General features: G+C 36.4%; 2 protein-coding genes across 2 annotated transcripts in view; one reads left to right on the top strand and one right to left on the bottom strand.

Moving 5' to 3' along the window:
- Positions 1-26109, top strand: part of DLC1 (DLC1 Rho GTPase activating protein) — a 530403-nt gene that overhangs the window by 32473 nt on the left and 471821 nt on the right. The window lies entirely within an intron of this gene.
- Positions 3436-4887, bottom strand: C7H8orf48 (chromosome 7 C8orf48 homolog). The gene has a single exon (XM_004046684.4). It carries the CDS (start codon positions 4729-4731, stop codon positions 3772-3774), a length of 960 nt encoding a protein of 319 aa, XP_004046732.2. The 5' UTR covers positions 4732-4887; the 3' UTR covers positions 3436-3771.

The following is a 26109-nucleotide window of genomic DNA, read 5'->3' as shown; positions in this document are numbered from 1 at the left end:
ACTGCACTCCAGCCTGGGTGACAGAGTGAGACTCCATCTCAAAAATAATAATAATAATAATAATAATAATAATAATCCTGAAACTCAATAAAATAGACAACTCAATTTAAAAATGGGCAGAGGATTCGAATAGACATTTTGTTAAATGAGATACACAAATGACCATTAATCACATGAAAAAGTGTGCAGCATCATTGGGCATTTGGAAAGTATAAGTCAAAGTACAATGAGATGCCACTCCACAACTACCAAAATGGCTATAACTTTTGAAGGCGAAAATAAAAAGTGTTGGCAAGGACGTGAAGAAATCCGAATCCTTGTAGCTTGCTGGTGGAAACGTAAAACGCTGCAACTGCTGTAGAAATAATGTGTCACTTCCTCAAAAAGCTAAACGTAGAATTACCAGGTGATCCAGTAATTCTACTTCTAAGTATAGACACAAAAGAATCGAAAGCAGGTGCACAAACAGATACTTGTATGCCAGTGTTCATAGCAGCATTATGCACAATAGCCAAAAAGTGGAAGCAATGCAAGTGTCCCTCAGCAGATGAATGAATACACATACACGTTACACATACATGTTACATATACCTACAGTAGAATATTACTCAGCTATAAAAATGTACCATACATGCTACAACTTGGATGAACCTCGACACTAAGTCAGACACGAAATGACAAAGACTGCATGATTCCACTGATATGAAGTATCTCAAATAAGCAAATTTATAGCAATAGAAAGTACATTCGAGGTGACCAGGTACCAGGGGGAGGGGAGAATGGGGAATTATTGCTGAACGGGTTGAGTTTCTGTTTGAGGTGACAAAAAATTCTGAAAACAGTGGTGATGGCTGCACAACATTATGGATGTCATGCTACTGAATGGTACTATTAATAACAGTTCAAGTGGCAAATTTATGTTATGTAGATTTTACCCCAAGAAAAACAAAAGGAAAAAAAAGCAAGGTGCTGAAGAGAGCACATAATAAACTATCTTTGGTGTTTGCATTTGCATAAAACAGCACTGGAATAATACATAAGAAATTAAAGTAAGTGGTTATTTATAGGTAACATCAATATTCAGCCCCTACCCAATAATAAAGTTGTATTGGTTAAAGTACAGAAATACTTCTGGTGGGTAAAGGTCCACTCCCTGATTCCGTGAGTTCTCTCCTCCTGTGCTCTCATCCCAAGATACCTGTCTGCACCATGGCCCAGCAAGTAAAGAGTTAACCCTGGCAGGACAGGGGTCTGGTAGGTTAGTCTAGAATGAGGTTGGATACTTACAGGGTAGAGGGGAGACTCTACAAACTAAACTTTCTAATATTCTTTCAACTTTTGAGTCATAAAGACAGGACAATAAAATTTGAGAGCTGAAGGAAGACGACGAAGAAGCGGGAGAGTATGCCAGGTGAAAAGGGAAGTTAAGAGAATTTAGGGGAAACAAATGTGCACATAGAAACCATAGTGACACAAAAGAGCTCAGGGAAGTAATGTAGAGACGCTTGAATATAGTGGGGAGGGATTACATGAGAATAGAAAGGTAAAGTTGGGCCGGATGTTAAAGAACCACTATGTGACCTTAATTAGTTTGAAATATTTCCATATCAGAGATAAACAACTTAGAGTTTTGTTTTGTTTTAAATCAACAGAATTACTTGAACAGATTCGTGTGTTAGAAAAATAATTCTGGGCTCCTGGGCACAGTGGCTCATGCCTGCAATCCCAGCACTTGGGAAGGCTGAGACAGGAGGATTGCTTGAGCTCAGGAATTCCAGACCAGTCTGGGCAACATAGCAAAATCGCTCTACTGAAAATACAAATAAAGAAATTTAGCCAGGCGTGGTGGCGCGCACCTGTAGTCCCAGCTGCTGGGGAGGCTGAGGTGAGAGGATCACCTGAATCCTAGAGGTTGAGGCTGCAGTAAGCAGTAATTGCACCACTGCATTCCAGCCTGGGTGATAGAGCCAGACCCTGTCTCAATAATAAATAAGTAACAAATTTAAAAAATAATAATTCTGAGAACTGTATGCTGACATTTGGGAACTGTATGCTGAAAGTCTTGCTGAAAAATAGCTTGGGGTTGAGTTGAAAAATAGAAAGGAAGAACAAAAGATGACTCAGATTTCTAGCTTGGTTGACTAAAAGGGTGGAGCATGACCTTTAATGGGGGAATTCTAAAGGGAAAATTATTCAGAATTTTGATTATGTAAAACATGAATATATTGAGATGTCAAAGATAAAGCATGACATAATATGGATTTCAAATAAAAGGTTATTATGAAAATGGTAATGGTTATTTTCCATTTAGAATGACTTACTAAGGGGAAATATGCTAAATTTTATGGGGGAAAAATAGTATCTTTATACATAAATGAAGGTCTTAACGCAAAGAGTAATACTGAAGTACAATACTAAAACTCTTCGGTGCTGATTTTTGCAAACAAATTTCTTTTTCACTGAGATAATTCAGGTGTTAGACATGTAGAAAAGTGATCTCCAGGTAATGCCACTAATTCCATGGTTTTATATTTTTATAGAGGAAATAGATAATAAATGGCTTCTCAGAATGCCATCTAACATTTTTCTCCATAAATGTGTTTCCAGAATGCCATGGTATTCCTTGCGGAATAATACTGTTTCCTCATTACATAAATTTGGATGAACAACAGAAGGTTCATAAAATCTTCACGACCAAAATGGCTATCTAGATAATTTGTTCGAGAGTTCTTCTCTCAAAACTCAACACCTAACCCCAGCTTTACTTCTTCTTCCCCTTACAGCTAAATATTTCAAGGAGTACCCTATATCCATTCATTATTTACTTACATTTTTCCTCAATCTATTTTGTCTGCCCCATTTTTATAAGTGAAATGGCTTTTGCTAAGGTCAACAGTGCCCAATACATGACTAAATCATCTTTACATGGCCTCTCTGTTGATTGATGTGGTTAGACAACTATCCTTCTTTAAATATTCATTCCTTAGCATCTATGACAGTATACATTCCTGATTTCCTTGATCCACTTGATAACTTTTTTCACAACCTTTTCTGCAGGTTTATTTTTCTCTACTTAGCCATTAATTGGCATTTCTCAAGAGTTTGTATCAACCCTGCTTCTCTTCTTACTCTAGTCATTTCCAAAAACGCTTGGCAATCTACGGCTTCAATTTCCAGCTATATGCCATTGATCCCCACCCTTCCCCCAGTCCTACCCCAATTTATTTTGCACCTCTACGCTATACCTTTCCTCTGAAGTGCAAAAATAAATAATCAAATGTTTCTTCAAACTGTCAATGTGTATGTCCCAAATGCACCTTATATGTCCAAATAATCATACTCTTCATCACTTCCATCAAACATAGTCCTCTTCTGGTGCTCCTATCTTAATGAAATTAATGATCATTCATCCGGGCGCACAAGTCAGAGCCTTAATAACATTTCAAACATCTACTATTTATTAATTCCCCATAGCCATTTGATCGCCAAAGACAGTTATTACTTTTTAAGTTTCTCTTACATCCCCATACTACTTTGCTTCTGTACCATCAACATCCTGGCCCAAACTACCAACATAGTTCTCTTGGAATTTTGTAAAAGTTTTTATAACTATTCCAACTACAACAGTGCCTTCTATAATAGGAAAAAAAAGTGAAAGTTCTTAGTCCTCAAATCTGTGAAGGAAGCATAGTAAAGTCTTAAGTTAGTTTCCCAAGTGCCTGTAGAAATTATGGTAATTACTCAAATACACAACAAAGACATCTATCCACATTACACATTATCATTGACAATCACCAGCTCTGGTTTGATTAGAGTAAGTCGCTTGAGAAATGGCAGAGAAAATGGTAAATGACAAGCACTATTTCCATCTCGCTGCATCTTCTGCTCTGTCTCTGATCTTTCAAAACCAGAGTATCTGATATGACTTTTCTCAGTCAGTCTTTTCCAGATTATTCTGGGGTCATCTGAAAGCCTGGGAAAGTCTTGATGTGCTTCTCCAATACGGGTGAGAAAGTCTTTGGTATGAAGATGTTCATCTATTCTCTCTTGGAGTAGAAATGACTCCAGTAAAGTCTTCTTTTGTTTCAGAAAGGCAGACAGGGCCAGCTCCGCTCTTTTCCTGTTACAATAGGGACACTGATAAGATATGTGTTGCTTAGCTGCTGCCTCCTGTTTTGGCGTTGTCCTCATGTTTTTAAAGTAGATTCTGTTCAAAAGTTCATTGGGTACAGTACAACTTAAGGCATCTCTCTCTGAAGCGTCTACATCCAATCCAAGATGCAGCTTTTTATGTCTGCTGCTCATCTTCTTCTTAGAATCCCCTCTACGATGAATCAAATTTATCTTCATGGTGCAATAAGACTGCAGAGCATTCAATTCTTCATCTGATACCCGAGTGATTTCTGTTGGAAGTTTGGTATCTGGTTGGTGCCGTTCAAAGTTAGAGTCTTTGCGCTTGAGGTAGTTGATCCATTTTTTACTCAACTTCTTTTCATAATTTTTATAGTCCAAAAGCTCAGATTGTGTGTCTCCTTGTTCCAAGCTTGGAGTCTGCTTTTCCCTCTCCAGTTTGCTCCCAGAGGTCAGGGGCGAGGACTGCCGTCCTCCAGAGGAGCTGGATGAGCTGGAAGTCTGTACCTCATCAGTAAAGTTCTTCAAAGTCTCAGTCTTATCAGAAAGGTTTGCAAGAGCACTTTTGTCCGTTTGGGCCAATTCTGGGCAGATGGCCATCACAATGCATCAGGCTCGGCTCCTCATCTCCTTTGCCCAGGTTAAGACTGGCTCAGGAACCCGTCAGGAGCTGACCCCTCCGGGAATGGATCTCAATGCCATCAGCTCTGCGGAGTTCGTCTTCCGGGAGACGCCTTCCCAGCTGTCTTGGCAACGCGGGCCGCTCATGCGCAGTGACTGGCCACCATGCGGCGTCCCGCCTTTTCCTCCGCGCTCCCCAGCGCCCACTGCGCTTGCGCTGCTTGCGCCGGGTTGGCGATTTTGCTTTCTTCTGCACTCCTGCTTCTCTTTGGTGCTAAAGTCGAGTAGTCAAGGGGAAAACCTTGCAAACTCTGTTTCCCAGGGGTCAGACAGGTGGCACACGTGTGTGAGACCAATAGAGTTAGGTGGCCTGTGACAAATGCGAACGTGTACGCCCGCCTAAATGCATCTAGGTTTAAAAATCAAGCAAAACGCGCTGGAGATGATGCACAAGCAAAAACTTGTCTGCAGTGTTTATAGCCAAGAGACTCCTCCTTGTAGAGCATGTCTTTGGGGAAAAGTCAAAATACGGAAACCATTCTGTAAGAAGTAGTGTTCTGTGCTCCAACATTATGAGGACCTCGAAGTTTGGGCGGGGTCGGGGGTGGGGAGCAGGGGCGGGGGAGGACCTTAATTTTCCAAATCAGTTTCTCTGGCCTTTTGTCCATACAGGTCCCCTCTGGCTAGCATATCCACGCCCGTCCTCACTCTTAATATGGTTAATTTATCCTCCTCCTCCGAGTCCCATTTCCTCAGGAAGGGCTTAATACCCACCCCTGCCTTAAACTCTTTCCAGCATTTTTTTTTTAAATAGTGTCCAACTATGTGATTGTATGAGTATCTGATTATGAAGGCTGAAGGCAGAAATCATGTCGGTGTTGCCGACTAGTATGAGCCCAGCAATCAGCAGACACATAGCAGGTGTTCAAGAAATCTCTGTTGAGTGAATGGCTATGGAACAAATAAATCTTAACCTTACACACGTCCAGAGGATTTGGAGAAATAAGTACTATAAGTTCAGGGAACTCTAACCTTTTTTCTAACTGAATCCCCAAACTTAGGCTATTACTCAGGATATATTTTTTATTAATGGATTCATTTAAAAAACACAGTAGAGTTTTATTAATTATCGTGAGAAATTATAAAATGTTAACTCTAGAGATGGACTTTTCCTAGGTTATAATAGTTCTTGAGTCTAGGACTTAGTCAATGTCTAGGATAATTTTAAGAGCCTAGACACCCTTCTTTCTCAGTTTTGTCTCTCTCTCTCTTTCTTCCTGTGTTTCTTGGGGATTGGGGGGTATTATTCAGGTCTAGCCAGATATATTCCCCAAATGTTCATTCTGGCAAAAAGTGAAAGTCAAATATTCAAAAAGCATCTCTCAAGTATATGAGCCAGCTTCCTGCTGAAGATAAGGAGACTCCAACTTCATTTATTCAACCCAAATTTTATTTTATCATATAATGGTAGTCTTTAAAAAAGAGGTGGCATGTAATTTGTGAGTAACTCCAAGTAATTTCCAATAGGGCTCAATATTTTCATTATTTATTATTTCAAATCTCTGCCTCATTCTCTGAATATTTACACATTCATATTTACACACTATTCATGTTTTAGCTATATCTTATCCGTAACATTGAACAAGGGAGCTATACTTAAAATAAAATCTATCTGTGTCTTCTAACATGCCAAATGTCTGGGGTAATCTGTCTTTTTTATAATAGTGTCTTAAATTTCTCTTGATTTTTAAAAATAACTTTATCCTAGAAGGAGATATATGTGGGTGGGAAATTCTATAATTAATTTCCTTGTAATATTCAGCGTGACCCAGTGGACAGTTTTACATTCTAGTAAGTGTGTTATCTAAGGAAGAAAATATCTCAACAGTACTATATTTATCAAATAAGATTCATGAAAACACAGGTCAAAGTTTGATTTTAAACAAATATGAAGAGTAATAGTTTTCCTTTGGAAATCCCAATCTTCTTGCCATCTCTCAGGGGCTGTTGGGAATGTCACAATGCTTTATGGACCAAGCTGTGGCTGAAGGCTGCTTGTGGTGGGGATTGGGAGATATGAAGAATAGAAGAGAGAGTCCAGTCAGGCTCTCTTGGCCTAACCTTGCTAAGCCCCTCCTGTTACTGTTCTGCAGCTACTTTCTTTTCTTCTTAGTTCCTTTCAGAGAGCAGGGCCAAGTGTCTTCTCCCAGCTTTTTCCTTAATGATCAAGAATGCTTTGCAGCTATAAGTCCAACCCCAGAAAGAGGAAGTCAAAACAAATTCGTGATTCCCCTTCTCTCTTGCTTTCCTTTCCTATGGAGGGAGAAAAGCAAACTTCCAGCATCTGTCACTCTGGCAAGCCATTCTCCTCCCAGATATCATAAACGTTTCCTTGATGAGTTGGCATTTGGCAGGTACCTCTTCCTGGTGGTGTGCAGCGTACAAAGTGGGAGTCTAGTTTAAGTATAAGAGAGACTACGATGACAGAGCCTTCAAAAATATTCTACCCTTTACATCAACTTCTCAAGTAACGCTGTGCTTGGTTCTGTAGATCCAGCAAGATGAAATGTTTAGCTGTTCTCCTAGGGGGCTAAGTCGAATGTGACAAGAATCTCACTGTAATGGCCATTTTTGTGAAGGAAAGAATCTTATATCACTCAAGATGAAAAATGATTTTATTTATAGTTGTTCAATTTTTTTGTGGTTCAGTGGTTGTTCTTTATCTTTAAAATGTTTTTACCTCACAATTATCTCCATCTTTCTATTCTGTTTTCTGCATCTTTGGTGTTATTATCTTTTTTTCTGAAATTGATTAATTGCCTTGTGAATAGCTGCCTTCTACTTTAATAGCTATTTTCTGGCAAAAGTAATAATATAGGTTTACTGCAGATTTTTAAAAAAGAAAATGATAAGCCACAAATACTGATTTTAAGCAAAAGCTACCTATATTCTGACTTCCCAAAGATAATTACTATAAACATTGATAAAGTGTTGTAATATTTTTCTTGAATTTCTTAATTAAAATCTAGATTATATTGAATTTTGGTTTTATGAACAATTTTTTCCAGTTAGTAATAAAATGAACCTTTCCATTCATTGTAAAAATTATTTTCAACATAATGTTAAAGGTAGTTTTGCATTATTTGATTCATTTAACAAATACATTCAGATACAAGGTATTTCTAGTTTTTTTGCTATGAAAAATTATTCCTCTAGCTAAATCTTTACATACATTTGTAGCTATATGTTTAGGATAAATTCCAGAAATCATAATTTGTGGGTCAAAATGTATGCACATTTTCAATGCTTTTGAGATCTGTTTCTCCTCTATAGATTAAATTGACAGATCCTTCAAAAATATTCTACCCTTTACATCAATTCTGCAAGTGTCACTGTGCAAGGTTCTGTGAATCAAGCAAGATGAAATGTTTAGCTCTTCTCCTAAGAGACTAAGTTAAAGATGCCAGGAATCTCGCTGTGAGGAGCTGATTCTTTCTGGAGGAAAGAATCTTACATCACTCATGATTTTTTTAAAATTATTTTAATTTACAGTTTCTGTACATCATTTTTTCTAGGATATAATGCTCTTTTGTCCATAAATACTTCGTTTTATATCTCTTACACGGTAGGCCTTTTTAAAAACAGCCACATTGTGACCACATCTAGCACATGACGATAAATCCTTAATATCATCTAATAATTATTCTGTGTTCAAATTTATCTGACTGCCTCAAGAATGGCTTTTTGCAAGTTGAAGTGTTAGAATCAGGATCCAAACAAGGTCCACTGACTGCATTTGGCTAACGTAGTCCTCAAAGGTTTTACTTCCTAACAGTTCCAAAGTACAAATAATTTTTATAAATGAAAAAGTAAAAAGGAGCAGGAAGAGAAGTTTAGTTTTCTTCTCTGTTCTTGCCATTATGTTCCCTATAGATAATCATAATTTTAGAGTTTTTATCTTTCAAAAATGTTTTGACAATATAAATATGTCTCTCATACATATGTGTTCCTCTCTTCTCGTAAAAACACATTGACATACTCTACACATTGCTTTATAGCGTTTTTTTGTTTTTTTCTTAAAAATATATTCTAGATACCACTTTACAACAGCATATAGACATCATTCTCATTTATTTCTAAGATTGCATAGTATTTCATTGTAGAAATGTAATGTATTTTATTCACACATTTTGATGGGCATTTTGCTATTATAAGAAATCAAAATTTGCTTTGTATCTGTGGAGATATATTTTCAAGATGAATTTTAGGAATGAGATTACTATATCAAAGATGAAGACATATGTAGTTTTCTACTTACTTCCAAATCCCCCTCCACAGGCAGTACACATATTACATTTCTGCCAGTAATGTATGGGAGCATCTGTTCCCAAAAGCCTGGCCAGCAGGGTATGTTCTCAAATGTATGGATTCTTGCCAATCTAAAGGATAAGAAATGATATCTCAGCGTAATTTTAAATTGAATTCTTCTTATTAGCAGTAAGAATGAACACCATTTCATGTGTATAAAGGCCACTTACATTTCTTTTTCTTTTTATGTGTACCGTATATTCTTTTACTTATTTTTATATAAATTTTGTTTTTTTCTTTTCAATTCTCAAGAGTCACTTCATATGTTGGAAATATTATTTATTTGTCTGTGACTTGGTTCCAAATAGCTCTTCTCAGTTTGTCTATTTGTCTATGCTGTGTTTTGCCATGTAAAAGTTTGATTTTTCTGTCATATATCAAATGTATCAATCTTTTTCCTACTTGCCCTTGGATTGTTTACACTAGCTTTTATTTCATTTTGTTAGTTATTTTTTATTTAAATTGACCCGATTATTTCTTTTAGTGTACAGCTCTGTGAATTTTAACACATATATGGGTTCTGTAACCACCACCAAAATCAAGGTGCAGAATCCCCTGTTCTATCTCCCTTTTTGGCATACCCTCAACCTACCCGTAACTCCTGTCTTTAGTACTTTTTCCACTGATTTTTTCCTGTGTTTTCCAAATATATAATCATATTATCTATAAGTTAAGATAGCCTCTTGCTTTCTAATTTTTATGTCGGTAATTGCTTTGTCTTTGATATTTAATTTCTTTGACTAATACCTCCAACACATTTTGAACTAGTAGTAGAGTTAATAACCTTACCCATTTTTAAAATTGGATATTTATCTTTGTCTTCGATTTATGAAACATATATAAAATTTATCATAGTTCTGTAATGTTTTGAATTTAAAAATTCAAGCAGTCAGAATTACCTGCATGATATAAAATTGCCCTGTAAACTGCTATTATTGCAAAGCTCTGGTAGGTAGATAAGCAGGTAAATGAATAGACAGATGAAGAAATAAATAAATTAATAAAGAACAAACTTTCCAATTAAAGATTTTAAATAAATTTGCCATCTATGTTCCTTCAATATTGCCAGAATATTATTCACTTTACCCAGTTTTGCATTAAAAAAACAAGTTTAAGCAAAATTAAATCCTGCACGTGTAGTGGCTTTTCATTTTTAAATAATCTCTGCTTTAGGAGGATGAAGCAGGAGGATCTTTAAGAATAGGAGTTCAAGACCAGCCTGGGCAACACAGCGAGACCCCTTCCCAAACTTGTTTCTACAAAATGAAAAACTTAGCTAGGTGTAGCTGTAGTTGCACCGGGTGTGGCTGTAGTTGCATGGCTGTAGTTGCTTAGCCAGGTGTGCACCTCTAGTCCTAGCTACTGAGGAGGCTGAGGCAGGAGGATTGCTGGTCAGAAGTACGAGACTGCAGTGAGCTATGATTGCACCAGTGCACTCCAGCCCGGTTGACAGACAGAGCAATATTTCTGTCTCAAAAAAAAAAAGGAAAAACACTTTAAATATACAATATTTATCTAAATGTTAGACAAACTGATTTTCGTGTAGCTGTTGAAATACGAACTAGCACGCAAACTTTGAGCCTAGACATTCCAAATGTCCCCATTTTAACCCAACAATTTTTTTAATTAAAAAAATATATATATAATCTCAGTGACCTTTTTGTAAAGGATATTATCACTGAAATCAAGGCATCAGTAGGGTTGGTTCCTTCTGAGGGTTGTGAGGGGAGGATCTGTTCCAGGCCTCTCTCCTTGACTGGTAGATGGCTGTCTTCATGTTCTCATGATGTTCTCCCTCCATGCATGTCTCTGTGCCCAAATTTCCTTTTTTTTTCCCCCACAGGGACACTAGCCATATTAGATTAACACTCATTCAAATGGCTTCATTTCAACCTGATTTTCTCTTTAAAGACTCTATCTCCAAATAAGGCCGCATTCTCAGATACTGGAGGTTAGGACTTCAACTTAAGAATGGTGGGGGAGGAGGAGTACAATTTAACCCATGATGTGTAGTTTATATGAAAACCAGATTAAAGGGTAATTACACAATCTGCTTTTGGGGTCGACTTTTAGTATGAAAACTGCTGGTGATTTTCTAAGTGAGAAAAATAAAATCGTTAAATATAGGAACCTACCTGTTCATTAAGAAGTATCTTTATTTTAGGTGAACATCTGTGGGGGCCTTGTGAGGACAGGTTATATTCTCTGACCCTATCACAAACCTGTCTGGCCAGCCTGTAGAGTTATTGCTCACATCTCATACTTAAGTAAGAAATTATTTTAAGAAAGTATTACTTTTATTTGAAAATAAGTGAAAGTTTTTTTTTAGTTCTTTTCGGATTGGTATATTTCAGGATTTTTTAATGTTTTTAAGCATTAGGCAATGATTTCCTACTATTCCATCTGAGTATCTGGTAAAACTCAAAACAAATGTAGGTTCTACATTACTCAGCTATATTCAAAATGAATATGCCCAGTATATTTAAGAGTAGCAAAGCAACTTCACAACAAATAATGTTAAATATGAATTTGAATTGTATGATCTCTTTTGCTACTTTGTCTTGGAAATTGTATGATAACAACATAATATCTAGGTTTTCTGACACTAGCCCGATAGATAGCTGCCTTATTTACATTCGTTTTATTGTAGTTCAATTTCAGAATGGTTCTGGGCATCTTTATGCAATTTTATAAAGTTAAGTCCGTCAGCCTTTGGGCAGTGCTATTGAACACTGACCTTGGAATCTAGGAAATGAATATAAATGAGATTCTAAATATAATGTGTTTCCTTTCATAGCACAGATGATGTATAAAACGAACACAGAAATGTGCCATTAATTTGAATTTGAGTTACATACTTTTGTGTTTTCCTTGGGTAGAAGGGTCTGTGATTACAGATGACAGAATTGGAATTCACAATGATTTTCCTGAAAACTACTACATAGAATTATTTTTCCACTACTCAGCATCTTTGCAAAGCATTTTATTGTAATTTTTCTACTTACAATGTAAGCTTTCACTATAAAATGAATATTAATATAATTACATAGTGTTGAATGACATGGAAATTGCAAATTATTTTATTTGAGATGAATCTTTCAGTAAAACTATTTTATTAAAGTGTTCAAAGTAAGCATAAAAATATCACCCCGCCCTGGAAAAGACAGCTAATGTCATAAATGGAGCTCACATGCTAAACTCATTTTATCTCCTTATTTTAGATAGGCATTTTCCAAAAACAAACTATGTCACTGAAGAATGCAAGACTGTTTCTTTAGAGCCTTCCATGCTTAACTTGAAAGCTGTCAACCCAGGAGGCTGAAACAGAGCTAGATTATGAATCCTGAGTGAATAGCTCATTCTTTGCGCCCATGCTTTTGCTGCATGCTGCCATGTGGTACAAGGCTGAGAGGTATGCACTATGATAGCTAATGAAGCACTTCCTTTATATCGCACTGACCAGAACTCTTATTTGAAGCCCGTATATTATGCCACTGTAATCTCACAATGTTAGCTTTTGTTCTGGCTAGCAGAGGCAGTTGCTTGTCCTTTCTGTAGCTAAATTTCATGCACCAAAGTTGTTAGACCCTTTACTAATATGTGTAGGTCTAAGTCATAAAACCAGCTTCTGCTATGTTTGCAAGAATGTTTTGTTTTGTTTTGTCTGCCTTTTCAATGACAGCATCCCCTAAAGCCAATCATTTGTAATTTTGAGGCCATTGAGAGATAAAAGGCTTGAAGTAAAAGCCATTGGCCCTCCTGAACTCACTCATCTATGTCAAATATAGTGATACAGTTAACATTCTAAGAACAGAGATTGAGAAGAAACTTAATTTAGGATGAAAAGAATGGCATCAGACGGACCAAAATTAATTACACTGTGTAATCCTCAATGTAACTGAGAAATATTCAGTGTGACCCATTTGTTATATTTAAACATATTATTATCATAAGGTATTATGTGATTAGGGCCTCCTTTCCTGGACTATGGTTAGATTTTGTGTCTCATTGCATGCTTTCAGAAAGTGACCTAAAGAATAATACATAGTGATTGTCATAACAATCTATGAAATATAGGCTTCGGTTAACCTAAATGCAAATAAGAAACATTTAAAAGTTCCTCAAAACTTATAAATTTTTGAATGAAAAAATTATGAACCACATTCTCAAACTTGAGGTGTATCAAGTCCTTCAGGGAGTCCTCCATGGTTCCTTCCTCTCCCTCATTGAACACATCCCATCAGTCACAAAATACCCTAACTACACATCCCCAAACTGGGGGCTTCTCTTCAATCCCTTCTCCAAGCCCTTGGTATCAGTAGCCACCATTTTTCACTGTGTGAAAGCTGATTTTACAAATTGGGTTATTCTTGTAATATTCAGGTAAATCAGAATAGAAGAACCAGAGAGAAAGCACTCAAGACATATAGCACCTGCTCCAGGAATTAAATCTTCCACAAGCCCAGCTGCTGAAGCTGCCTATTGGAACATGAAACCAGTTTTGCTCTCATAGCTGCTGAAACAACCTGCAATGAGTCTAAGGCCAGTTTTAACCACCACTGTCACTCATGAATCAGAGCTTGCCAGCTCCCCAGAATTTTACTAGTGCCAATGAACTTTCTGGAAAAACAATATGTAACATTTTTCCTTTTAGAAAACCTCCAACCTTCTCCTTGTTCTTTAGACATAGATCATCTGGTTTGTGTGTATGCCCCGAGTTGCAATTCTTGCTTCCCAAATAAAATTTAGAGATTTGTCTCTAGACTGCATTTAACTTAGACACCTGGATCTAACACACCTATTATTTTAGCTTGTTTTCAGACTGCTATAAAGAGATACCCAAGACTGGGTAATTTTAAAGGAAAGAAGTTTAATTGACTCACAGTTCCACCTGGCTGGGGAGGCCTCAGGAAACTTATAATCATGGCAGAAGGTGAAGGGGTAACAGGCACCTTCTTCACAAGGTGACAGGAGGAAGTAAGTGCGAGAACGAGGAAGTACCACACTTTAAAACCATCAGCTCTCCTGAGAACTCACTATCATAAGAACAGCAAGGGGAAAACCACCCCCATGATCCAATCACGTCCACCTGGAACCTCCCTTGACACATGGGGATTACAATTCAAGATGAGATTTGGGTGGGGACAAAGAGCCAAACCATATCACCTGCCTTCGGGCTGACCTCACAACCTCCAGACTCTTCTCACATCCTTTACTTCCTTTCTTCCACTCAACCTGTTTTCCAAATAATAACCCAGACTGTAACCACAATGAAGCACAGCTGAGACACTGGCCCTCACGTGTTCCATGTCTGTTGCTGCATCTCACCATTTGGTCTTGTTAGAAACAATTAACTAGTGTGGGTTGGCTTATTCAGACTACGAATAAAAAAAAAAAGTGAAATATTCAGGATAACACAGTTACTAAAGGTTTTATGTAAAAGCACTTGAGGAAGAAGGAGAAAGGAAATTGATTAAGCCACTGAAATTCCCTAGAAATAGAATAACATTCAGAGTTCCCCAGCAGCTTTCCCCTGTCTCATACTCACTTATCCTCGCTCTCTTCTCACCCTTCAGACCCCTGAATATGCATATGACAATTACTACATTATAAATAAATTCACAGTTGTATAATAAATTGCTAACTGCCTGTCATAACTGATAGACTTTCAGCCCCACCAGGGGAAAAAGTCTGTCTTCTCCACTAAGCTATGTGTCTTGCACGTATCAGACTGTCAGCAAATTGTGAAAATAATAAATGAATTAAATAATGGATTTGATAGTCTAGCAATAGATCTGGCTACTCAGCAGCATCTCTGAGAGCATCCACTTTAGAAATAGGCATATGTTTTTCCCACTTTCGCACTGTGTATCACTGTGATGCAGGTCCTTAAAGCAATTGACCAGCTAGGTCTCATTCAGAAAAGAGCAGTCCTGTCAGGCGCCCAGCCTATGTCTGTATCAGGTCCTATTACTTGGTACATAGTCTGTCCTGAGAAGCAGCATCATTTGGTCCATGCTTATGACCTCTGCCCAGAATCTCTTGAAAATGAGACCACAGGAAGCAGGCATCATGAAGGAGTCTTCAGAAGAGGCAGTGTACCAGGAAGGCACCTTGTCTGGACCCCCTGCCGGGTATTCAAATTTTGCTATACATTAGAATCACTTTTCAAAACCCCAGTGGCCAGATGAATCCCAATAAGTTTTAAATCAGAATTTTTGGAAGTCAGACGCAGACATCAATATTTTCTAGGATTTCCAGGTGATTCCAGCATGTAGCCAAGTTACGGATGCCACACTCTAGGATTTTGTGACTAGTGCTCCAGGACCAGGGACACTGGCATCTCCTGGGAGTGTTTTAGGAAGGCAAAATCATAGCTCTGTCCCAGATCTATGAAATCAGAATTTGCATCATAAAGCAAATCCCTTGTGTAGAGTTGTTTGAGCTCCTTATACATTCTGATAATCAATCCTCATTGATTGCTGTGCATGTTGAGGTGTCAGAAGCACTGCCCTAGCACAGAGAGCAGTATCACACCATTAACTTACTCCTGGCCATTTTCTTTCTCTTTTGTCCTTCTCTCTTCCACCTGTCTCTTCACTGTATATACCAGCCATCTAGAACTCCAATTACCTGAAATGCAATCTCTTTCTTTCTTAGTAAAGTGCTGTTAGTATTACAAAACCTTTAAACATTTAGAAAGTTCAGGGGAAAATGTGATGAAAACCTATGTATGCACCATTAATATGTAACAAAAATAAACTTACTATCATTGAGTCCTTTCTTATTTAAAAAAAAAAAATGCTACAAGGCCAGGCCCAGTGTCTCATGCCTGTAATCCTAGCACTTTGGGAGGCCAAGCGGAGAGGATCACTTGAGGCCAGGAGTTTGAGACCAGCCTGGCCAACATGGTGAAATCCTGTCTCTAATAAAAATACAAAAAAAAAATAGCTAGGCATGGTGGCGGGCACCTGTAGTCCCAGCTACTTGGGAGGCAGAGGCAGGAGAATCGCTTGAACCCAGGAGGAGGAGATTGCAGTGAGCCGAGATCATGCCACTGCCCTCCAGCCTGGGCAACAGAGTGAGACTCCGTCTCAAAAAAATAAAAAATTAAAAAAAATTAAAAAGCTACAAACATAAAATGAAAGCCACCTATTCATTTCTATCTAATTTCACTCTGTTCCTCCACAAATGTGTCCATTATCCTGAAGTTGCTATGGCTATCTTGTCTTTTCCACCATTTCTCTTCCATTTGAAATACCTTATTAAAAAAAACATACAAGAAAGGCTGTCCTCATGGAGGTTATACTCTGGTGTGTTGGCACATAACAAGCACAGTGAGTAAGTAATTTACACTAGAAGATGGTATGTGATATGTAGAAAAATAAGCAGCAGAGAGTTCAATGGAGTTCTGAGGAGCGTTGTCATTTTAAATTCAGTGGTCAAGGAAGGTGTGTCTGAAGAGTTTACATTCAAACAAAGGAGTGAAGGAAGTAAGGGAATGAATCGTGAGGTTATTGAGCAAAAGTGTTACAGACTGAGAGAACAGCCAATGAGAAGAGCAAGTGTTACAAGACTGAGAGAACAGAAAGAGACTTGCTTGACATGTTTAAAGAAAAGCAAAGATGCTTTGTGGGTGGGAGCAGATTAATGGAACTGGAGGTTAATAGCAGAGAATGAGTGAAAACCCAATCATGTAGGGCCTTGCAGGCAGTTGTAAGATGTTTGGAGTTTTCTTTGAATAAAATCAATAACTATTAGAATATTTGAGCAGACATCTTAACAGATATCTCTGGCTGCTGTGATAGACTTCAGATTGTGAGTGGGGAGGTGGAATGAGAACCAGAGCATAAAGGCAGAAGCAAAAGTCCAAGCAAGAGATCAGGTTCTTGAACCAGACTGGTAGCAGTAGAGGTGGTAAGAAAGGACCATATTTCAGAGACATTTTGAAGTTTCAGGTTGAAATATTTCTTAGAGGGTTTGGGAATGAGATGTGAGAAAGAGAAAAGTTAAGGATGAGAAACTGAAAGGATTGAGTCACCATGAGTGGAAATAGAAAATAATTCAAGAAAAACAGTTGGAGGGAAAACCTGGAAGTGTAGCTTTTGGAAATTTTACCTCTGAGATGGCTTTTAAACACCGAAGTGGAGATGTAAAACAGGTATTTCAGTACATAAGTCTGAGACCAAGGGGAGGAACCTAGAAGGCACTATAGGAGTTTGAAAGTGATAAGCATATAGCCACATGCAGTGGCTCGCGCCTATAATCCCAGCATTTTGGGAGGCTGAGGCAGCCAGATCACTTGAGGTCAGAAGTTCAAGACCAGCCTGCTAACAGGGCGAAACCCCATCTCTACTAAAAGTACAAAAATTAGCAGGGTGTGCTGGCGGGCCTCTGTAATTCCAGCTACTCGGGAGGCTGAGGCAGGAGAATGGCATGAACCCAGGAGGCAGAGGTTTCAGTGAGCGGAAATTGTGCCACTGCACTCCAGCCTGGGCCACAGAGTGAGACTCTGTCTCAAAAAAACAAAACAAGCAAAAAAAAAGTGATGAGCATATAGCCATGGGAGGAAATGACGAGAGAAATGTTTACAGATTATTAGAAAAACAAGAAGCCCCGAATACTAACGTCAAGGGGGCAGGGATGTTAGAAAGATCCAGCAAAGGGCACAGACAAAGAGTAGCAAGGGAGACATAAGAAAAATACTTTGAGGAGAAGGAAGTGTTCAAATATATCAAATGTCCTCAAGTAAGATAAGGGCTAAGAATTAACTATTAGAATTTTTAATGCGGAGGACTTGGGTGACCTTGACAAGAATCGTTTTGAAGGTGTAGGGATCAAAGACTGATGGGCATTTGTTCTAAAGAGAATCAGAAGACAGAAAATGAAGACAATAAATGTAGAGAACTCTTTTAAAAATTTTGCCATGAAGGGGGACAGAAAAGTGGAGAGGCTGAGAGCAGTGGCTCATGCCTGTAATCCAAGCACTTTGGGAGGCTGAGGTGAGAGGACTGTCAGAGCCCAGGAGTTTGAGACCAGCTTGGGCAACATAGTGAGACTCTGTCTCCACAAGTTTATTTTTAATTTAAAAATTAAAAACCGGGAAGAAAATGGAAAAATTGCTGGAGAAGCAAGTGCAATCAAGAGAGGATTGTGTTTAATGTAAGAAAAAAACATTATGCTGGTATGCTGATGAGAAACTCAGTGAAATGAAGATGAAACAGGATGAAAAATACAGAAGTGATACTCTACAACACATGAGAGAGAAAGGGATATAGTACATGCATGGAGAAATTGGCCTCATATAGGAGCACAGAAAGTTCATCTAAAACAGTAAGAAGAAAGGTGATATATATATATATATATATATATATATGTATATATATATACATGACAGCTGGCAGGTATTTAATTTGTCAATATAATGACTTATAAATGTTACTTTCTTGATAATTAGCAATCAATAGCACACTAGTGACCAATGCTGTCAAGGTTTAGGTGTGTTTGCAGTCTGTGTGTGTTGATAACTATTGCATTAATGAAACAAATATTTTGTAAGCTGAAGTAACAAGCTTTTAGTATAATATTCCTATTCCTAATTCTGTGATTAACCAATGAAAGCTAAATTTCTTCAAAACATACTGCTTTTCCATAAAATTAAATAATTTTTTCTAATGTACCAAATAAGAAGCTTCATTGTGAAATACATATTAATGCTCTCTAGAAAAGATTTAGTTTATGTGTTTTCTGTGATCATTTTCTTTCACTTAGACTTTGTACTTTCTTTTAATAAGAGAATATGACAATACATGCGAGTTTTTCAAAAAATAAAAAATACAAAGTTCAATCTCATTTTCTTGCATTTAAAAAATATGACAAAACCCTTTAAAAAACATTTTCCTGTAGTAATTTTGTTGTTGCTTTTCTCTTATTCCATTGTTAATATTCTCAGAAATTAACACTCTATGAACACATTTCTAGTACATAGTATAGAACAGTGGTCTTTAATTAGTCGTTTATATAACTGCCCAACAGAACTTTGGAAAAATATATATTCACTCATATGTTTTTAAGGTTACAGCTGATACTTCTATCATAAGATTAAATAGTTGTGAATGATAGAATTTCTAGTTTTTTATTGTATATATTTTTTGATTTATTTTCATCAAAATCTTGAATCTGAAAATTTAGCTTATTCAATTTATTAAAACTTTGTCCATAAATAATTTACTGGCAAATCCAATTTTCATTATTAACCAGTCAGTCAGATCCAATAAACATGCTAATATGCTTCCTTTACAATTATTTCACTTCCAAGTTCTACCTTGTATATAGGTATATATCTAGACAGGTATGGGGGTGTATATATATATATCTGTCTAGACAGGTATATATATACACCTCTAGACAGGTATATATATACACCTCTAGACAGGTATATATACATACCTCTAGACAGATATATATATATATATACACCTCTAGACAGGTACATACATATATATAGAGAGAAAGAGGTATATATATACACATATATATGTATATATATATAAACACACACATATATATACACACACACATATATATGCACACACACATATATAGATAGACACACACACACACACACATATACATATACACCTGTCTAGAGGTACATATATATACCTATATACTGTCTAGAGGTACATATATATATATATATACACCTGTCTATAGATATATATATAGATATATATATATATATATATACACACACTTGTCTAGAGGTACAAATATATACCTGTCATACACATATACACCTGTCTAGATATATACCTAGATATAGATACATATATGTTTGATAGATACATATGTTTGATATAGAAACATATGTTTGATAGATATAACTACATATGTTTGATAGATACATATGTTTGCCTTGCCAAAAGTTTCTCATCTAGATAAAATAAGATGTCTCACCTTCAGTTATTTCATACTGAACCTCTCTTGATTTGTTCTCAAAGGACCTTAATATGCCTTATGCAGCACTCCAGAAGTTTTATAGTTGAGAGCAATGCACCTTAGTAACACTGCAATGAATGAGAGATTATTTGTTAAGTGGGGAAAATGCTATTGTGAAAGAGGTTGGAGGGAAAGAGAGAGTAATCCTTCACCCATGATCAACCCATAGACTTGTTCTTAGGCAAATTAGTTTTAGGAAACAGAGATATGGAAATTCAAAATCTAGAACTAGATCCCTTAAAACTGTCTGAACCCACATATATCTGGATAATTTTTATGTACTCCCAGAGATATGTGTGCACATACTGAAGACTGTAATTTACAACAATGCATGCTAGATTGAACATCTAAAAGCTACATTCTTTGTTTTGGCTGACTACAACTGACTTTTCTGTGTAAATCATTTAACTCACCAAGTATTAATTATAGTTTTGCAAAGTAAGGGATTTTGGCTAAGGTAATATTTTCCAAAGAGTTTTCAAATGAATATTCCTCACAAAGTGTTCTTTGAAAAAAAAAAGTGTGTGTGTGTGTGTGTGTGTGTGTGTGTGTGTGTGTTGAAAGAAATCTGGGGAGTGCTGTTAAATGTGCTTTTTGTGGAAAGTAAAATACACATTGGTAGAGTAAATTCACTGAGAATTCTTGCAGGAGAAAAACATATTTAACTTCATTTAACCCATTGATTTCTAGGCTATTTGACCATACCTGATTATTCTTTTTTATCATAGCTAATAGCACCATTAAGGGCTACTGTTCTAAGGAAGATACTTCAAGAATCTGAGCTAGAGTTTTCTGAGACTCTTTCTAGCCATACAGCTCCGTGATTTAATATGGAACATGTAGCTTGATTCCCGTAGTAACTGCAGTAACTGGTCTTCTTAAATGATTCGTCCATTCAGCAGTGTTTAAGCTTTAATTAAAGATAACACAAGCTGCTCTGGACAGAGCTAAAATAATATACATAGTGATATTTTGTTTTAAGATTCTATTATTTTATTTCTTTTCTACTTATACAAAATGCTTCTGCAGAAAACCGTATGCCTCTGTATATATTTCTTTACTATGGGGTATGAGTGAGACTTACCTTCCTTTTGACTTTTAAAATTCAAATTGCCTATATATAGCTCAAGAAGACCATGCAAAAATTCTGTATTAGTCTTCTCACATTGCTACAAAGATACTATTAAGACTGGGTAATTCATAAAGAAGAGAAGTACAATTGACTCACAGTTCCTCATGGCTGGGGAGGCCTCAGGAAACTTACAATTATGACAGAAGACAAAGGGGAAGCAAGGACCTTCTTCACATGGCAGCAGGGGAGAGAAGCACAGTGTGAGCAGAGAAAAAAACTGCCATTTTTAAAACCATCAGATCTTTCGAGACTCCCTCCCTATCACAAGCACAGCATGGGGGAACTGCCCCCCGTAATCCAATCACCTCCCCTCAGGTTCCTCCGTTGACACATGAACATTACAGTTCAAGATGAGATTTGGGTGGGGACACAGAGCCAAACCATATCAATGTCTCTCTAGCTTATTGTAAGGATAGTTGCCTGTTTCTCAGACTAGAGTCTGGGAGTCTCAAGGATGAAGATACTTCACTGATTTCTTCAATTTCAGTACCTGCCTTTCACATATAAGCACAACAAATATTTCCTAAATGAAGTTAACTGTTTCTGCCTATTCACATGTATTTTGTAAACAAGCCAGAGAGCCACTTTTGAAAACAGTGGAAAGGATAGAAATAAAGGGTAACATGTTGCTAGACCATCTCTTTAAGCTCTAGAATTTTCATGTGATCCTTGAAAATCCAAATGCATGACATGCCTGAGCCACTTTTGTCTTTTTTGGCAGTAACACCCTCAGAGTTCTTCTGGAGATTAGTCCAGCATGACCTTCCAATTCTGAAGCCAGGCAGGCCTATTTCAATCAACCTGTTCTTTTCCAGATGTTTTTTCTACCACATCCTTTAACAGGGTTTAAAAATTTAATTCCTCTGCTGTTTAATGTATCAGCTTTTTTTGGATTCGTTGTGTCACATACATGAGTTATGTTATGTGTGTTAGTTACACAGCAATGTTTCTGTGTCATCTCACTGGGGTATTTCATGAAAATGTGGAAGCACAGATGGTGAAAATGTAATTGGAGGATTGAAGCAGTTAAATTTGCTTACCTTATCTAGCGCTTTATAGAGTGTTTTGAAATACTTTTCAACTCAAATGGAAGTGCTTTCTAATACAGCTTGTAGTTTTCCTTGGGATAATGAGCTCCTAAAGAAAATACTTTTTTTAAAGTATTAAGTTTCTTTTCGTACAATTGTTTTACTTGCCATTTGCTGATTTCTTCTATTACTCATGGACTTATCACCTCACTAAGACTGATTATTCAGCAGTGAATACTGCCTCCGAACCGACTTGAGCAACCTGACTTAAAGTAATTTCTACTTAAGATGTTATTTCCTTCCTGTGTTTTCACTGCTAATTTTTGCCAGCCCCAGAGTAAGAAAATAAGTCATCTGTAGGTGGAGACTCATTTCCTGACTTTTAATATAGTTGGTCAGTTATGGCTAAATGTAATGGAAGGAAAAATGTTTAAAAATAAGATAAATGTCTTATATTTTATAAATTGAGGGGACAAAGTACAAAAGAGAGAAGAATCCTTTCACTGAAATTCAGTGATTATAATTGATCTTCCACTGAATTCATGCCAACATTTTTCTGGAGCCCAGAGCAGTATTTTCTAAAAAGAGAAATTCTGTTGTCAGAAATGTAAGTGATCTTCCCTATGGCTCAGCTAAGAAATTAATCAACAATAACACCAACCCAAATAAACTTGATTTTGTTTCTTTACTGGCTATCTTGATGTTTATTAACAGGTGGTCTTAGAGATATATCTCTATGTTATCAAAAAGAGGTGTGCTCTTAAGTTATGATGTCAATTTAATCCGTAGAATTGCCAAATCCATACGAGAGCTGATCAGGGTAAGGACAGTCTCCTAAAGTCTATTAAAGGTCCCACCTCTTAACAACGTAGTGGCAATTAAATTTTAGCATAATTTTCAGACATTCAAACCATAGAAATATTCCTTGTAGCTTTATTCATTTATTTAAAAATTATTATTGTTATTTATCATCTGCATACCTACTTCAGTATTCCAGACCCATGGCATATCTCTCCAAGTCCCACCTCTGTTTCACCTCTTGAAACTAATTCATTAATTCAATTTAATACTGGGTGTGTAGTACACAGCAATGAACAAGATATAAACCAAAAGATAAATATCGGTCAAGTTTGTGAGTGTTACAAATGGACAATATCCAAGTACATAATGCCATAGAAACATGTAACATTCAGCTAACCTAGTGAGGTGTAGGGTCGGGTAGGCGTGGGATTGTTAAGTTTAACGTGAAGAACTAACAATAGCAACAACAAGATATTGAACTTTAACTATGTGCTAGAACAAACATACTAAATGCTTACTATGTTTTCGGCATTAGGCACTATATAGTCCTTCAACAACGTAACTCTTGCATTCAAATAACTCAGGGTTTGAAAAGAGATTCTGATGGATACAGAGATAATTACAATATTTTAAGTGCTATTTTTAAATTCATGCATGTAGAACTATAGGTGGTTGAGAATAATTTTTAAAGGTGTTAAACTTGAACAGAATTTTGAAGATGAAGCAATTTCATCCAGAAGACAAGAAAGAAACAGAGATTCCAAGAAAGGAAACGCGTGAAATGGGTGCAAGATAAGTGTGTTTTAGAAAACAGAAAGTATTTCAAAATGATTCAACAAAGTCTCTAGAGAAAGGAGTTGGGAGAAGAGATTAGAAAGAGTAGGTAGGGATATGAAGTTAGGGATTGATAGATGGGTACAGATAGAGGTTAAATATTTTGTTATTAGTCGAGCTAACAAATAGCTAGATAAAATGATGTTGTATTTTCTAACCTTGACAAATTTGCCTTCTTAATGCATAAACTGTGTTTGTCTCTGCTGCCGACAGAGGCAAAACCCATACACCTTTATAACATTGAGAGCAATAGGATATACTCACCTTTTGTTTGAGGACAGAGAACAAGAAATGTAGAGAAGCATTATCCTGGTGCCTGAAGACACCCTCAAGACAGTGACATTTCTGGTTATAGACTGTGTTGGGTGAGTAACAGAGGCAGTCATTTTCTTCTTTAATAAATGTATTAAATGTGATTCGTGATATGAGTGGCCCTCTGTGTTTTGAGTCCATTACAAGAGAACCCCTCTTACACAAGTCTATAGGAAGGTCATTTGATATAATGCTAAAGGCTTTGAGTTTTATGCAAAAAGCTATGAAAATATTAATAATTGGTCAGTAATAACTACTAAAAATATTCAGAAGGTCATGAAAAATTGTTCAGTTGTTTATTATGAGTTCTAAATTGAAAATACTATTGTTTCCCAATAAATTAAACTGTTCTTCATACAAGGTAATTCTTCCATCATTTCATAAGCTTTCCATCATATAGTGTGAAATTTTCCACATCATTTAAATCAAGCAGTCGCATGCAATAAAAATAGTTGATTTATCAAAATATTTTCAGGAATTTTATATCATAGACATTTAACATATGATTGTAATTAAACTAAGTCTATGTTTTTTATATATACAACTTAATTCAAGAAGAAAGAACTTCTCCAAAGACTTCTTCACTCTAGGATACATAAAATGTCTACTTCAGGAAATGTAGGATTGTTTTAACAACATACAGCATTCTAGAGACTCTTGCCAAGTTGTGACAGAAACCGTGATTGATGAGTAAAATACATAAAATGGAAAGAAGTCTAAATCTGGGATATAATATTCCAGAATGCTTAGAGCCAATTACTAAGACATTGAACTTGTTGCAAGCATGGCCTGTCCTCTAACGCTGGTTTTCAGCATCACTCACTATGGACTGAGTGAATTCTGGAATAAAGGGTCCAAGAGAGCAGAGGGCCCTGGTTTTTCCTTCATTTACATAAAACTTCAATGCAAAGCAGAATGACATGTTGGTGATTCATGGATAAACCATATTCTGTAACTAAGACATCTGGAAGGTGACTTCAAGTTGCACCTAAAATACGATCTTGTAAAATTTGTAGATAAATATGCTTTTTTAAAGAAAAATTTCCTTTGTTAAGTTCAATATAAAGGATGTAATCCAATCCTGTTATGGCTTTTTAAAGGGTTCTAAAATATTTCATCATATTAAAATAGTTTTTCAAGATTGCGATTCATAAACATTTGACATTGCAACTGATTAAAAGAAAACAAATTAACGAAATCTTGGTCTATTTTTAATGCTTGGACATTAAATTGAAGAATAATTTCAGACCATAAAATTCCATGGGTATTTAGAATTTATAGTGATCTGTGATTATTGCTGAAACAAAGATTAATGCCCAATATGAGAAAACCATTACATCCAGCAAACTGACCATGAGCCCTATAAATAGCATATCCCTTACAAGATTTTAAAAACTATTTTTGACTTTATAATAGATAAGAATTCCAAGACGGCATAAAAGATTGTTTTCTTAATCCACTTCCCCATTCTCTTTAACATATCCTGGAAGCCAAAGCACATATCTAATAACTTGTGAATTATTCTGCTTGGCTGGTATCCCAGTGGGCTTTAAAATATTAATATGTTTAAGGCTGCAAAAATAGTTAATTTTTAACGTGATAGGGTTCTTACCGTTTTATGCATCATCATAAAATATGAAAACATTGGATTACAAATTGTTTAATTGCTATCCATAATGATATAATAATTCTAAGATTTCTTTAAACATCACAAACAAAAGATAGGAAAATAGAAAGTCTTGTTTTTTTCAACTATGTCATTTATCTTAGCACAAATGGTTCAGCCAGGTGTAGAATTCTAATACTCACATTCCAAATTCAATACTTTGTCATTATTAGTATCATCATCTGGCTAAATGTTCTCTTTATATGGTATTAAAC

The sequence above is a fragment of the Gorilla gorilla genome, chromosome 7 (genome assembly GCF_029281585.2).
Source record: "Gorilla gorilla gorilla isolate KB3781 chromosome 7, NHGRI_mGorGor1-v2.1_pri, whole genome shotgun sequence".
NCBI lineage: Eukaryota > Metazoa > Chordata > Mammalia > Primates > Hominidae > Gorilla > Gorilla gorilla.
This window is presented reverse-complemented; position numbering and strand designations above follow the sequence as displayed.